The sequence below is a fragment of the Acipenser ruthenus genome, chromosome 2, assembly GCF_902713425.1.
Source record: "Acipenser ruthenus chromosome 2, fAciRut3.2 maternal haplotype, whole genome shotgun sequence".
Taxonomy (NCBI): Eukaryota; Metazoa; Chordata; class Actinopteri; order Acipenseriformes; family Acipenseridae; genus Acipenser; species Acipenser ruthenus.
This window is the reverse complement of record NC_081190.1, coordinates 81344060-81360360: the sequence shown is the minus strand read 5'-3', so window position 1 is coordinate 81360360 and position 16301 is coordinate 81344060. Positions and strand designations below refer to the sequence as shown.

Genomic DNA, 16301 nt, shown 5'->3' with positions numbered 1-16301 from the left:
TCGCTGGCCTTACTGCTGCTAAGAAAATGATAGCCCTGCGCTGGCAGCCTCCACATTCCCTGCCCTGGGGGTTGCCATCTGGGGAGAGGGGAGAGGGGAGAGGGGAAGGGGAGGGGGAGGGGGGGTATGGGAATGTTTTGTTGTTTTGAATTACTGTATTGTATTTCTCATTTTCAAATAAAAATTTGATCACAAAAAAAACCAAAACAAAGCCTATTGCCATCCTGGAGTTCTAACTAAAGTATGAAGTTCCGCTGTATAATTACCGGGCAGCTAAGCTGCTTACCGGCCACTTCAAAACATCCAAATCTTTATATTGATTTGATAATCAAATCAACATAAAAGGAGGCTGTGTGGTCCAGTGGTTAAAGAAACGGTCTTGTAACCAGGAGGTCCCCGGTTCAAATCCCACCTCAGCCACCGACTCATTGTGTGACCCTGAGCAAGTCACATAACCTCCTTGTGCTCCGTCTTTCGGGTGAATTGTAAGTGACTCTGCAGCTGATGCATAGTTCACACACCATAGTCTCTGTAAGTCGCCTTGGATAAAGGCGTCTGCTAAATAAATAAACAAATAATAATAATACAAAGGTTAACTTGTACAAAAGGTTTGTGGGGGTCCTTTCAGCACCTCGGCTTTAGCCTAGCACTAAACGAGAACTGAGCAGGGTTTTTAGCCTTGCTTAAAATACCGAACTTTTAACCCAGGTGAAAGCAATTACTCAACCCTGTGTAAGTGCAGACTAGCCCTTGTAAGTCCAGGCATTCTGGAAAATGTAATTCAGCTGGTCGTGCTTAACCAGCAGGACTACATTTTCCTTTCACTATTTTTTTAAAATAAGGCACAGGCTGCGCAGCATATCTTCCCTTGACCACAGTGCCCCACACTGTCACACCTTAGACAAACATATATTTCTTTTCTTTTTTTAAACAATTATGCTGTGGCTATAATAAACCATATAAAGTAAGTCTTACCATTGTTGTTTCCTGAATTGAACCAAAACTGTTGATGAAAATGTTAACTTTATCATCCACTGGAATACCTATGAAAAACAGAGAAATACAGAGCGTATGTTTTATAAAGCACTTAAAAATGTTTCCATCAGCTTAAATTATCAAAATAGAACAAGGAACAATTAGATAATGTAGGCAAATAAATTAGACTCTGCCTAAACAAAGTATATTCAATATTTATATTGTGGAGAGCTTCTGATATTGATTTTAATGAATTCTAAAATCCAGTATCTTCCCTCTCCATGACAAATAATGAATGACATTTTGTGTATGTAGCAGGACCAGGACATAATAATTAGATTCCTTCCCTGAAGATCATTATTTACGGTCTTACTGTATATGCTAAATTACCATTTTATGGCACCATAAATAATCAAGAAATGCTGACCTCCACTGAAATAAAATGATCTTAATATTACAACAGACAGAATTAGAACTCAATGGCTGTGCAATGGTCATACAAAATGTTACTTAATGGCCCTGTATTCCAGTACTGTCAAAATAATACATAACACTATTGTTTAGCTATTTATAATAAATAGTTAGATGTGTTATTGTGCCACAGGGTTGTGCAATTTTTGATTGAAGAGTGAACATAATCAATCAATTAGTGATTAAGCCTTGTAGCTTGACTGGTACAGATACACAAAAGCTTCCCTGTGACCCCACCTTACCTTAACAAATGTATAACATACTTTAAGGAAATGTTCCTTTCAGTGCAGTTTGGAACACATTTGCTCGTAAATTTAAGTACCATACTAAGAGTACAACTATAACACTATGTAACACAATTTTTGTTCCTGGGTAGTAAGTGTTATTTCCTAATTGCTTATGCCTCAAAAGTATAGAAAATGGCTATTATTCCCCACAAACTTTGCTTTTGTGACCAGGACAGTGATATTTTGAAATTTACCTATTTCCAATGAGAAAACGGGCAAATTTGTGTCTTTTCATTCACATAAAGTCAGAAAAAAACAACATATGAATCCAAATTAACATGTATTTATACTAAAGTAATACAAAAATGACTACAAAAGATTTAGAAGTGAGTAGTTTTTTTAAATTTACGATTATACTGTAAATCACTTTCACGAATCAGCCCCCAAATGTAGTCTCCCATCATGTTCTCATTATACTGTCCTTGGTAGCGGTGTTCAAAGTCCAGTATATCCTGGTGGAAGCGCTCGCCTTGCTCCTCCGAGTACGCTCCCATGTTCTCCTTGAATTTATCAAGATGAGCATCAAGGATATGGACTTTGAGGGACATCCTACAGCCCATTGTGCCGTAGTTCTTCACCAGAGTCTCAACCAGCTCCACATAGTTTTCGGCCTTGTGATTGCCCAGGAAGCCCCGAACCAGTGCGACAAAGCTGTTCCAAGCCGCTTTCTCCTTACTAGTGAGCATCTTGGGGAATTCATTGCACTCCAGGATCTTCTTTATGTGTGGTCCGACGAAGACACCGGCTTTGACCTTTGCCTCAGATAGCTTAGGGAAGAAGTCTTGAAGGTACTTGAAGGCTGCCGACTCCATATCTAGAGCTCTGACAAATTGTTTCATAAGGCCCAATATGACGTGAAGTGGTGGCATCAGCACCTTCCGGGGGTCTACCAGTGGCTCCCACTTGACGTTGTTCCTCCCCACAGAGAACTCGGTCCGCTGTGGCCAGTCCCGCCTGTGGCAGTGCGCCTTGGTGTCCCTGCTGTCCCAAAGGCAAAGATAGCAGGGAAACTTGGTAAAACCGCCTTGGAGACCCATCAGGAATGCCACCATTGCAGCCTCTTGATGCCATCTCAGAAAAATGCAGATATGTATCCACTTAGGCAGCTGGAACTAAACTGAACTGGTGGGCTTAAGGCCCCTGTATTTATACTACTATTTATATTACTGGATAGTTCTAGAAAGTTCTAGAAGTTACTCCAAGTTTACTCAGCACTGAATCTATCTGGAATGTTCTGGAAAATAGGTAAATTTCAAAATATCACTGTCCTGGTCACAAAAGCAAAGTTTGTGGGGAATAATAGCCATTTTCTATACTTTTGAGGCATAAGCAATTAGGAAATAACACTTACTACCCAGGAACAAAAAAAAAAAAAAAAAATTTGTTACACGGTGTAATAAGCAATACTTCCTGTTTTTTTCCACTTTCTCTAGAAGCTGAATTCAACTCCTGATGTACAGGTGTTTTAGTTTGTTGCATCACAGATATGAAATCATTGGCAACTATTACTGCTGCTTTGTGGAATTCTCATTTTTCTTGACATTATTTGAGTTCTGTAACTGCTGAACCCCAGATTTTTAAAGGACCTATGTATAACCGTCAAGTTTCTCTGCATTTTTTATTGTTTTTCTACCAAATTGTATGCAATATTTACAGTAGGCTCCATCAAATTCTGCAAAGACAAAATGTTTTTTTTTTTTTTTGTTTATTTCTATTATATACTTTTTTTTTTTTTTTTTTTTTAACTGTGTACAACATTTTACAGCTATGTTTCCTCATCTAACATCTTGTCCCATGATGGCTAACTGGAACACTGCTGCAGCAGGGGGATCCTGGTTTCATACCCTGTGACAGGGTAGTGTCACTGGCAAGGCTGTTTCTACTTGGAAGGGAGACTCAAGAGACAAGAAAGCTGCAGTGAAGCGCTATCACGCATGTTTAATAAACAATACAGTGGACCAAACAAAACACATTAACAAATAAAAAGGCACAAGGGCCAAAACAAAAGGTCTATACAAAAACTCACGGACATACAAACAGGACAGCAACACCAACACCTAACATTAACTCTAACACCCATGACCACCCTTTTTATACACCTGAGGCTTAACACTAGAACCGCCGCGATTATACTCATACCTAAAACCGCCGCTCGGCAGTCATTATGACGGTTACATTTTAAACAACGTCAAATATTAAAATGAAAGACAGACTATCGGATACAACTCAAAAGTTTTATTCAAGCACATCATGTCAAACATCTCCACAACCGAAATGCTGTATTTAAATGAACAATTAAATATAAAAGGGTTTATTTTCTAACTTACCACATATAAAGCGCTACAAAAAATGAAAAGCTATAATAAGCATTTCAAAAGAAACTAGTGTGTACACAGGTACATGAACATACAAAATTGTAAAAACGAATTTATTTTTTAATTTAAAACGAAAGTAGCATATGTTTTCTCTTGCATGTGTCACTCGGTGCAGCACAGAATCCAGATTGAGCTGCAGCAGCCCACTGCTTTGCAGTTTTCTGATCGAAATGTTTCTGCCAAAGCGCTGTGGCTAGCTTCAAGATTAAATCTCACCTACTGATATTTTCCCCGGTGCATTCCTTGTACAAAACAAAGGAATTGATGGCTGCCAGGTCCAGCAGAGATAACAACAGGCTTGTATATAAAAATAAAATAGAATATTGTAGGTTACACTAAAAATAAAAACATGTATTGTAATAGGCAGTCAAAATGACGGCTATGGTGGGTCTAGGTAGGTGGGATTATAATTTAATTATTTTCGTGATCCTGCCTTTCATATGCCGTCAGGGTATTTAATACATGTATTTAGGAAAAGTCATAAACAGACAACCGCATAACTTTCCGACATGCAGAGTAATTTAAATATGAAAACCTCAAACCATCAAAATGACTGCCGTGGCGGTTCTAGTTTTAATCATTAATCATTTATTACAATTACGGCTCCAGCCACATTCCCACATGTTTTGACAGGGAGGAATTTAACCCCCTCCTTGCCAACCCAATGCCTTTTTTTTGGGGGGGGTGGGGGGGGGGGGGTGGTAACATTCTTTCTCTGCACCACACTCACTACATAAATGAACTGATACATAAACACATTGCCATGAGACTTAGTCTGTATTTTATTTTAAAATATTGTACAGTTAATCTCATATATAAGCATTTCATTCTATCATTATAAACATATTTGTCAATCTTCATGTTTTAATAGTTGCACAAATCAATGGATTGTGCATGTCCAATAAATAACTAATATCGCTTTTTTAATATAGTGTGTAAATCTAAAAAATATGTAAATATGGTAAATGGCAAACTAGATTAGCAACACTAAAAGCAAAAGAAATAAAATCATTATTTTTTTGCCAGGGAAAGTTTGTCTTGAAATGCTTCAAAACAGCAAACTTCAATTTGTTTTTACATCAACAAGTACACACTTGACTACAAAGTTTAAATCCGCTTATACCTTAGCGACTGTGGTGGTTTTTTTTTTTTTGTAACTTTACTAGATTGTTGCATTTAAATGTCAGGTTCGTAAATTAAGAAAGCGGTATCACTTATTTGCTAAATTTACAAAAAACATAAATAATGCCTTAAGTTTAAAAGATTAGTCTGTGCCTTGCCAAAGACTCTCTTGGCAGCCATTTCTGGGTTTCTTTGTAACCAATAGAAGATCAGCTTTTTCAACAGCTAGCCAATCAGAAGTGATAGGGGTGGGATGTAAACACTTTTTTACATGTTTGTGTGTAGATGCTAGACCTCCACAATTCAGTTTTCAGAAATTTGTGTGGCTCTCTGTTCTCTAGTGTTTTTCTAGCAACAGAAAGACAGGAAAAATAAATAAATAAAAACTATTTGTCCAACAGGCAAAGTATAACGTCAAAACTTGTTGTCCCCCTGTGTTTATTTGTGTGTTGTGTGTGGTGTGTTAATGTTGGTGTATTGTAGTTGGTACACAGGATATAATGTGGATAATAAACACTCATGCTCATTACCCACATTATATCCCGTGTACCAACTACAATACACCAACATTAACACACCACATACAACACACAAATAAACACAGGGGCGGGGCACACTGCCACACCCTCACATAGATCTTGTTGTCCCCGGCGTCGGGCAATATGAATTGCACACCCCTGGTGCCATATATTTTTTAATTATACTTGATGATGACACCATAGAAAATGTCAATTGAGGACAATATTAATGCTATTAAAAAACAAACAAATGGTTATGTGCAAGAAGACGTTTTTTAAATGTGTTTTTGGACTGGATCTCTTAGGGTTAATAATATGCTATGGCTTTATTGAAATATAACCTGGTGTGGCAAAGTGGGGTTGCTTTGCCATGCTTCAGGACCGTTCACACTGTCTTTCTAGCATAAAAGAAGTACTTGAAACCACAGATAATAGGGTGTAAACAGGGCAGTGCCTGTATATGTATTTACATAACACAAAAATAAAACAAACAAAACAAAAGCCTAACTCCCCCAATGAGTGCCAACTAAACTTAGTAAATAAATTCTAAACTAGCCATTTACCAGTCCCCAAACAAAAGTATAACAATAACTTTTCGATATAGGCCTGTCCCCACAGGCTTCCTCCAGGTCTGGGTCTTCATGCAGACCTCTCAAAACACAGTTTGACCTGCTTAATTATACCTGTCTGCTTAATCCCAAGCAGGTGTCCCTCATTAAATTAAAGCCAGGTGATTCCACTTCTGACTCTACTCCAACTCCATGGCATTCTGGGGGATGTAGTTCTGCAACAAATCCCTGGACTACATCTTTCCTCCCCCTACTCTGCCACACTGGGCAGGTGCTGTCTGGAGAAGACCTTTATGACATACAAACATTCAAGTGCAGAGATAGAAATAAAACTCCTTTTGCATAGACGTTTTACCCATTCCAGGTTGTAATATGTGCTTGGTTAGCCCAAGTGTACACGTAACCATTTCAGGTGTGTCTTATAGTAAAACTATGTATGGATTAAACTGCTATGAAATGGAAGTCTTATTTCCACCCCTGAAGTGAAGACACAACCGTAGATTTTCTATATACACATGTATGCAGACTATAGAAAACTGAAAATGTGAATTTCTAATAAAATGAAAACAAGTCTTTGTAAAGAAATGGACTGCAGCAGTAAAGGTTGTTTTCAAATATAAAATGCATCAAATGTAAAAACAAAAACATAGCACTGACCTTTGAAATTGGGCCGAATTCTTGGATCGTAAGTAAGCAGCAGTCTGTTCAAGATGTTGCTGGTAGAGTTGGCTGGTACTCGTGCAAGAGCCTCACTTGACAGCTCTCTGAGAACAAATAACAAACAACTGTTAGTAGAAGTACAGCAGTCCCTTGCTAATACAGACTCTGGGGCAGTTTACAAGCAAAAATTGAAAAGCGTGACAACAGATCTCTCGCGCTTTTTTGGTCATGACAGTTCTATTTCCACGTTTACATGAGAGTTTATTTTAGAGAGAGAATTTAGTCGTCCAAATGCAAACGACCTCATTAATAATAAAATAATGGGAGGGTTTATTTAAATATCACCAAACGCGCTCGATAAAGGATATCGTTCAAATAATGCATAGGGGTTTACGTGAGGCTTTACGTGCAATGCAGAGATGAAGAGGTTACCCCCCATCTGTCTAGAATGCAAAAGTCTTGCAGTTAAAACGGTTCATGCTGCCAAGAAGAAGAAAATAATAATAATAGTTATTACTATTATTGTTTAGAATTAGTTGTTCTAGAAATGGTACACATATCATGTGTACAAAAACCGACAGCACTCACCAATTCCCATTACTGCTTTTCTTATGCTTCTTAGGCTACTGATGTCCTTTTACACACCCATATATATTAGTCTTAGCCAACTGCATAACTGTTAATGTGCTAAACAAAAGTACTATGCGTTCAGTAATTACAAATATGCGTTAATGTGGAACAAATATATTAAAAACAACTCATGATGTGTTGGTTTCAAACACAGGTACTTTGTTGAAATATTAAAATTAATTAAGCAGAAAATGTGGAAACTTACACAAACGCTGTTAATATAATAAATACATAATTTGTGTGTATTTGCTAATTAGTTATAAGGGTATATAAAATCATAGGCCTACTTACAACGTAGTTGCAACAAAAATGGATGGATGGAGAAGACGCAGACAAACACTGGCTAGATTAAGTCTTGTATGGGAAGAACTCCTTCAGTCCCATGCAGTGGGTTTGCAGGAAAGGAATCGTGCATCTATTGCTTTCTTATCTAGAGCTTTCTTTCCAGCAGACACCCTCATCCACTTCGTTGCTAAGTACAGACCTCTATTTGTGTATCGGCAGGAAAGACGAATGCGGGCGCATCATCATCCCTCTGTTTGGTGGGAGGAGGTTGTGCTTCACAAGTCTTTCTCTGACGAACAATGGATTGAAATATTTCGGGTCATCCGAGCTACGTTTGACCAACTGGTGGAACTTGTACGGGTGGACATGGAGCCGTCACCAATACATGTCCGTACACCGGTGCGCTGCAGAATTGAGTGGGTATTGCTCTGTACAAATTTCTCGGACCACTGATTTGGCAGGACTGCGCACAGCACAAAGAGTGCCCACCTCAGCGGGAAATTCGGCGTGCAACGCAACCACCTCTTGGTGCTGTTGATCAGCGTGGTCCAGCCTTTCCAAAAGGTGTCTGTATTGCCGATCCTGCCTGCCAGCGGTGCGTGCAATCAGACGGTACATTCTTCTGTACTCTAGGCGCATCAGACGATGCTCTTGGATCAGCAGCTACAGCGTTCAAACCAACTTTAATTTAAGGAAGACCAGTTGTGAATGGCTTCACAGCTTTTGTTTTACATGTGAATCCTAAGAATAATATGTGAAAAACAAAACATATCGCATATGCGCACACACTTAGCCTGACATGCGTAAAATGGCTTGATATCCCCAACTATTTGTTTTTTCACAAATTATTATTAGGATTCACATGTAAAACAGAAGCTGTGAAACAATTCACAACTGGTCTTCTTTAAATTAAAGTTGTTTTGAAAATGCTAGCTGCTGTGGTTGGGGATATCAAGCACTTTTAATTGAAGCTGGGACGGTGGTGTGTATATGCGATATGTTATTGTATTCACAAATTATTCTTAAGCTTCACAGGTAAAACACAGACTGTGAAACAATTCACATTTGGCATCCTTTAAATTAAAGTTGGTTTGAGCGCTGTAGCTGCTGTGGTTGAGGAGATAAAGCCATTTTACACATATCGGGTAGGCTGTGTGCGTATATGCTGTATGTTATTGTTTTTCACAATTTATTTGTTTGATTCACATGTAAAGGAGAGCTTGTGAAACAATTCACAATTGGTCTTCTTCACATTAAAGTTGGTTTGGACGCTCTAGCTACTGTGGATGGGGAGAAAAAGCCTTTTTACGCGTGGCTGAGGCTAAGTGTGCGTATGTGCGGTATGTTATTATTTTCCAGAAATTATTCTTAGGATTCACATGTAAAACAGAGACTGTGAAACAATTCACAATTGGTCAATCTGGTGTTGCGTGCTGTCAGAAGAGGTGGAGGCTTGAAACATCCTCCGGGAAAAAAGCTACATTATTCATAGTATTATTATTATGATAATAATGCTGGTCATAACGATCTAGTAGTTCTCATGCATCATTTATAATACACTGAAATGAATAAATAATGGTATAAATCAACAGCTCTATATGCAATTTATATATAATTTAGCCGCGACCCTCATCAGGAGAAGCGGATTGATAATAATGGATGGATGGATATTTAACTGATTTGTATTAGTAAGACTGGGATAAGGAAAATCTTACTTACGCTACAGAGGAGGACAGAAAGACCGTATCGCAGAGAAGAGCGTTCTTTTACATAGGGGAAGTGGAGGAGGTATCGTTAATTATTTTGCACGACTGTAGAGTTTGTTGCTATGGGACTAATGAGGCCAATTAGCGCGCACTTTACCGTGCTTTACCAAAGTGTAATGACACTTGAGTAGCACACTTTTTTTGCTGTGCACTTTTGGAACGAGCACAATCATGAGTCATTTGCGCATGACACGTCATGAATGCACAATAGTAGCGCGATTAAAACTTGCATGGAAACACCGCCACTGTTATGCCGTACTTCCGGATATGCCAGAAACAACATATGTCACCCAATAATAACCAAATCAGTGTGATCCTAAGACACTGTAGATTGCGTGACCCAAAGCGACACTCTGAAGATAAAAAATGGTTGTTATACTGACACCAAAGACGAAAATAAATGGAAGAACAGATACAAGTAGCTACTAAATCGCAAACATTAAGAACATCATTAAAAGAGGGCATATAAACTAAACTCTACCGTTTAAACTGAGTGAGATTGAACAGTTGGAAAAGGACGAGACGCTTTCAGAAATACTGATGGACTCCTGTGGTTATAAATGCAAGATGTGGACTACAATAATAACAATTCTGAATTTGAAGTCTTTCGACTGAAAATGGGCCCGGTTTTGGAAAGGGGTTTCATTTTCAGTGGAAACGGCAACATTTGCTGATTTCTTTCCACCTTTTATATCCTCCTATTTTCTACAGTGGACCTCCGTTTTACTCTCCGGTAGATTGTATTTTATGCATAATGTTCTGTGGTTCTTAGGAGCTTTAAAATGAAAAAGTAAGGGCATTTAAACGGCGGTAAATCCGGCAAAATAAAATGTTATAGAAGCACAATTGAAACCTGTCTCAAAACTGCAAAAGAAAACCAATTAAAATGCAAACATATATATTTTGTTATTTTATTTCTGTATTCATCTTTCTTATTATGTAGTCTACACTGTTAAGAAAATCTGTAAAAATGCAAGACAATGTAAATGGTCACATACTGTATATAATATACTGGCAAATGTACTGTCATTTACTAAAAAATGTGTGCGCACATAATTGATCATTGACGTTCATTACTATGGCAACAAGAAGCAATATTGCTATCCACATTAACAATTACAATACAGTTACAGTATTTTGATCAAATTAAACAGTACAAATACATCAGGAAGCAATGTGTGTCTAAAAAATGCAAGTTGTTAAGAGTAAGTAGCGGGGTTCCTTAAAAATATAGCATTATTCATCCTCACGTGTTGCTACAACTGTTTAAATAACGTACCTGTGTTTTTTTTCTTTTCACTGTTAACATCTGATTTGTTATGTTTGCTATGTTTTTATTTTATTTTTATTATTATTTTATTTTTATTTATTTATTTTTTAAATCGCTATTCCTGCACTGATTTAGAGTAGCAGTTCTCAAACTTTTTGGGTCCTTCCTCTTGTCTGTGGTAACTAACAATAAAGCCAAAACAAAAATGGTTTTATTTGCTTCTAAATCATTTAAAAATGGGTTATTAGACTATCAAGCACTGTCAAAATCAGCTCAGTTTTATACGGTGCAGAACTAATTTATTTTAACATTTTGTTTTGTTTCTGGACTTTGTGAGACCTACCTGCACGATGCCTGCATTAATAGTCGTATCGACAATAACAATCAACCATTTTGTTACAGACTTTCTAGCAAGTCTGACACACACAATGCGGGCTGTTAATTAAACCCTTGTAAAAAAAAAAAAAAAAAAAAAAAAAAACACAAAAATGCTTAACATAAAAAAAGAACCGTCCTCTACTACAGTAGCTGCTGTAGATTACAGTGCTTCTGGGTTTCTGATTGCATCATCAATTCCAGATTTTTTTTAATCCATTGTTGGAAATGTCCGGTCATTCTCATATCCACTTTGACATCTGACAATTCCCCTTGTCCAGCACTTCTTTGTGGTCCTATGTCGGACCTGGTCCGACATTGCAATTTTCCCTTTCCGGTCCAACATCAAAAAGACGTAAAAAACAGGTCTCTAGTCATTTTTTCTCCGGAGAAAGCCAAGAAAACCATTCTAGTGAATAAAAAAAAATGATATTCCGCCCTATGTTTGACACCCCTGCTCTAAATGGTTGTGACCTTGTTTTGCTCATTGGTTTGCAGAGTGTCTCCCACCACTGTAATGCAGATTGCACCCAACTGTACAGTTAACATGTCGTGAAAACTTAATTAAATATTGTAAAATGCTTCTTAAAAGAAAAATGGCAGAAGATTACACTTGTGAATTCCATGACCTTTTTAGCAGAAACAATTCTGGGATCAAGGGTGCTGGTGTACAAATATTGCAGACTTGCAATCCACATTGTAAAAGGCAAGACAGCCCCATGCATCATGGAACATATGAACTAAAAATATGTTTGTTTTTTTTTCCCCCTAAACGTATCTAAGATGAAAAAAGAGATGCAATTGGAGATAATAAAGAAATCATGGAATCGTTTTGTTTTACAAAATTTAATCTAAATTTTTGACTCATCAAAGTAGCCACCTTTTGCAGATATAACAGCCGAACACACATGTGGCATTCTTTCTACAATGGAAATCAAATATTGTTCGGAAAGTTCTTCCCAACACTGTTGCAGAAGTTCCCACAATTGTATTGCACTTGTAGGTTGCTTTGCTTTCACCCTTCTGTCCAGTTCATCCCAAACCACCTCGATGGGGTTTAAGTCTGGAGACTCTGCTGGCCATTCCATGATTTGAAGCCTACCGTCTTGTTCTTTTCTTCTAAGGTAGTTCTGACATAGCCCGGAGGTATGTTTTGGGTCATTATCTTGCTGTAGGATGAACCCCTGACCAACTAGGCGTATACCAGAGGGTATTGCATGGCGCTGCAAAATGCTGTGGTAGCAGTTTTGGTTCAGGGTGCCACTCACTCTGTGCAAGTCGCCGATTCTGGATCCAGCAAAAGAGCCCCAGACCATCACGCTTCCTCCTCCATGTTTGACAGTTGGTGTCACACACCGAGGAACCATCCTTTCGCATACTTGACGGCGTACAAAAACCCTGCGTGATTAAGATTTCAAATATCGATTCATCGGTCCATAAGACCTTCTTCCAGTCTTCAGTAGTCCACTGGCGGTGCTTCATGGCCCAGGCAAGCCTCTTTTTCATATTTTGCCATCTTAGCAATGGCTTTCTTACTGCCACTCGACCTGTCAAACCTGCAGCTCGAAGTCTTCTCTTCACAGTTGAAACTGAGACTTGCTTACTTCAAACAGTGTTAAGCTGTGCTTGAAGCTGTTGTCATGTGAGCCGCCTATCACGCAAGCTGTTGACTCTCAGAAACTTGTCTTCTGATTCTGTTGTGGCTTTGGGTCTACCAGACCTCTTCCTGTCAGAGTTTCCTCCAGTTTCCAAGTGCCTTTTGACGGTGTAGGAAACTGCACTCACTGACACCTTGGCTTTCTTTGAATTTCTCTAAAGGAAAGACCTACACTTTTAAGGGTTATAATGGTCTGTCTGTCTTCCTTTGTTAATGCCTTTTTCTCGCCATTATGAGAGCAATATACTACTTCCTGCAGTACAATACTGTCCAAATAATGCTTAAGAGGGTGTAGTAACACAGTCTGTTCCAACACTGCTTTTATACAGACAGAGGGTTTGTAAGTAATCAACAAAAGTTGGAACACCTGTAGGAATTGTTAGCATCAACTTTCAAGGCTTAATTTACTTCCATTGCTGCAGAACAGCTGTAAGTTGTTAACCCATTACTTGTTCCCTGAAAAAGGCCTTTTTGTATAACTCTGAAATGTACATTATTTTTCAGTTTTTGGTAACCTAAACTTTTTTTTTTAACCTCTGGCAGTTTACCACTTATCTTTGTACCATTTCAGGTTATTCACTGGACTTGAACTGCTTAAATTTCAATAAAAACTGGAAAAATGGGGGTGTTCTAAAACTTTTGACCGGTAGTGTACGTATAAAAACTACGACTGGTTTTGCTAAAAAATAAAAATGTCATATATAACCGATAACCCAAAATTTTGCTGAGACTGAAATTGGCTAAAAAAAAAAACAAAACACTGAAATGTTAAAAAAAAAACCATGAACACTGAAAAACCGGAAACCTCAAATATATACTATGATCCATAAAATACTTTCCCTGTTCCTTTCTCCTGAAACCAAAAAAAAAAGTACACTTACGAAGGGCACAAATGCTGCTTTCTTTTGCCCTTTCCTTTCTTTGAAGACTTCTCTTTGGCAGAACCGTCATCTATCCAAAGCGACAAGACCAGGAGAAGAAAGGCCAGCTTTAAGACCTTCATTTTCTGACACATCAACCCTGACAGGAAATGCTTTCTGCAACACAAAAAAGGTAATTAAAGTTTTGAGAATTCAATCTTTTCTGCCAGGGGGAATACATCGGACGTAGGCCTAATACTGGTATACAAGAAAGCTGTGATTTTTTAAATTCATCTGTTAGTGTATTACTAATATATACTTGCAGATTATGTCCCAAACTAGGTTTATTTTAAGTGACCACTTACTGCAATGTGATTGCAGCAAAGCACACAGCACTAAAGTGTGAAGCATGTCACAGGTAACCCATCAGAATAAGCTTGGTGTACAAGTGAATACATCACTAGAATATTTAATTTATAAATAGATTATAAGCCGTTTTAAAATGAAAATACCAGAGAACAGTTCCTCTCTCCAACTAATTTGAAGTTAACCTAAGTGTCAGTTTAAGTATCTTGAGCTCTTTTCCACAAATGAAAGTTGATTATTAGGGTGATTTGTTCTTTAGTTAGAGTTACAAATAGGTTTCAAACACAACACTATAGTTTGAAGCAAAGGCAATATTTCTGAAAAGAATAAAACTAAATTAACAAAAAAGGGTCCTATAAAAAGTCCCTAAATTCTGTAATGCAGGTCCATCTAACTCAAGTGGACCATAGATGCCCCAGTTTAAACTTTCAAAATAGTGCTAAATTAAAACAAACGTTTAAAAACTGCCATTTATGTACATAAGAGAACCTGTGAAAATGTTGCGAATGCCATTAAGAGAAAATAATTTTAAAGCACTGGTTATCACCCCTTTAAATCGCACAGGTACTTTGGTTCACCTACAGGAGTACTATCGAATTGTGCATCACAGATTGTTTGACAGCGAATGTAGGAACATAAACACACAAAGCAGTATTAATAGAATCAACAAAGTGTATGACACCAGTGTAATGCTGTGTTTGATTTCAAAGCTATTTATATAATAAAGAAAAACGTCAGATTACAATTAAGGTTTACCTTCCAGATATAATTTCACTCAATGACGTCCAACTCAGAGAAAGTTTGATAATCCTCAAATTTACAACTAAATAGTGCAACGTGCCTGAATTAAAACTATAAACATTAATCATGTGTTAATCGATTTATCCATGTGTGGTTGAATAACAACCATTGCATTATCTTCAGAAAGGTTGATTTAAGTCTAGTCTGCTCTGAATAGTTGTGTTCTCTTTTAAGCCTATTTTTTTTCCTTATTCTGTTTTTGCTATTCATGCGCACAAAAAAGAACCTGGAAAAACAAATGCACTGTATTGCAATTCAAATCAATGGGGTGTAGAAATCCTTTGAGGTGTATGACCGATACAATGTATGCTTACGCAACATACACCATACTGACAGACAAGCTAATATTTGAATTTTAAACATGATGCGCATATCCCCTAGCTAAGCTGTGCTTATCATCCACACCGAAGTGAGGGTAGGATGCACTAAGGAATGCAGAGAAAACAAAAACGTCAATACTGACTGGAATGGCGTCTCCTCTTAAATTCTACCATGATCACAAACACACCAAAGATTAAAGCACGCATATTAACGACAAACAAAATATCACTCTTACCTTAGTATTATATTTTCTAGCAACAATTATTTTTTGGGACCGTTTACAAACAAATTAATATGGAATTCTACAATACAGCTGATTGCAAATAGCAAGCCATCATTACGAATCGCGCAGTCTCTTCAGTCAGTAGCTTCAGGCGACCGATCAAATAACAGCTATTAGCAGTTTCGTTTATATGTTTTTCACCCACTGCGATATTTATTAATACATGTTAAAAAAAACAACAAAACAAACAGTATATATGTTTTCTTGTCCTCGCTCTGCTCTAGGATGTTCAAGATGGAGGCTGCGTGGACCTGGAACATGCGCAGTAGCTCCAAAGCAGTGACTATTAATCACTGGATCAGCATCAGCAGCAGAAGCAGGAAAGCTTTCAAAGGGATAACCGGCTGTCTGTTTATTGTGCAAAGCAACGTCTCTGCATATGTGTGCATGTTTATTTTGTACAGGATCAGCAACATTGCGGTTAAATCAACAGAATACTCAAGCAAAAGGGCATCTAGTTAAATTGATGCCTCTTGCAAATGCAAAGGAGATCAAAAACAGCGTAGCTTGTGTATTTATATTTCAATATATTAAATGTACCAATATTGACTACTGTAACACATTTTAAATGTATTTCTTTTTTTGTATATATTTTGTAGATATTAAATCCGAATATATTTGAATATGTTAAATATGGCCATTTTGAATATTGCATCAAATTTTAAATATATTTTTAAAATTATGTTTTTTGTATAATAATCAGACTCTAT

The 16301-nt window shown here is 37.5% G+C and overlaps 1 protein-coding gene across 5 annotated transcripts in view; it reads right to left on the bottom strand.

Moving 5' to 3' along the window:
- The window catches only part of LOC117409324 (glycine receptor subunit beta-like), a 45204-nt gene extending 29315 nt beyond the window's left edge, over positions 1-15889 (bottom strand). For 2 of the 5 annotated variants that reach the window (XM_034015186.3, XM_034015184.3), the window contains exons 1-4: positions 15544-15887; positions 13842-13997; positions 6975-7081; positions 976-1043 (exon numbers count right to left, since the gene is read on the bottom strand). In XM_034015186.3, the coding sequence (XP_033871077.2) occupies positions 976-1043; positions 6975-7081; positions 13842-13975 (309 nt within the window). In that variant the 5' untranslated portion in view covers positions 13976-13997; positions 15544-15887. Of the gene's footprint in view, positions 1-975; positions 1044-6974; positions 7082-13841; positions 13998-15543 lie in introns of all 5 variants that reach the window. The other 3 variants (XM_034015183.3, XM_034015185.3, XM_034015182.3) reach the window with 3 other exon arrangements.
- Between the last annotated feature and the right edge of the window lie 412 nt (positions 15890-16301).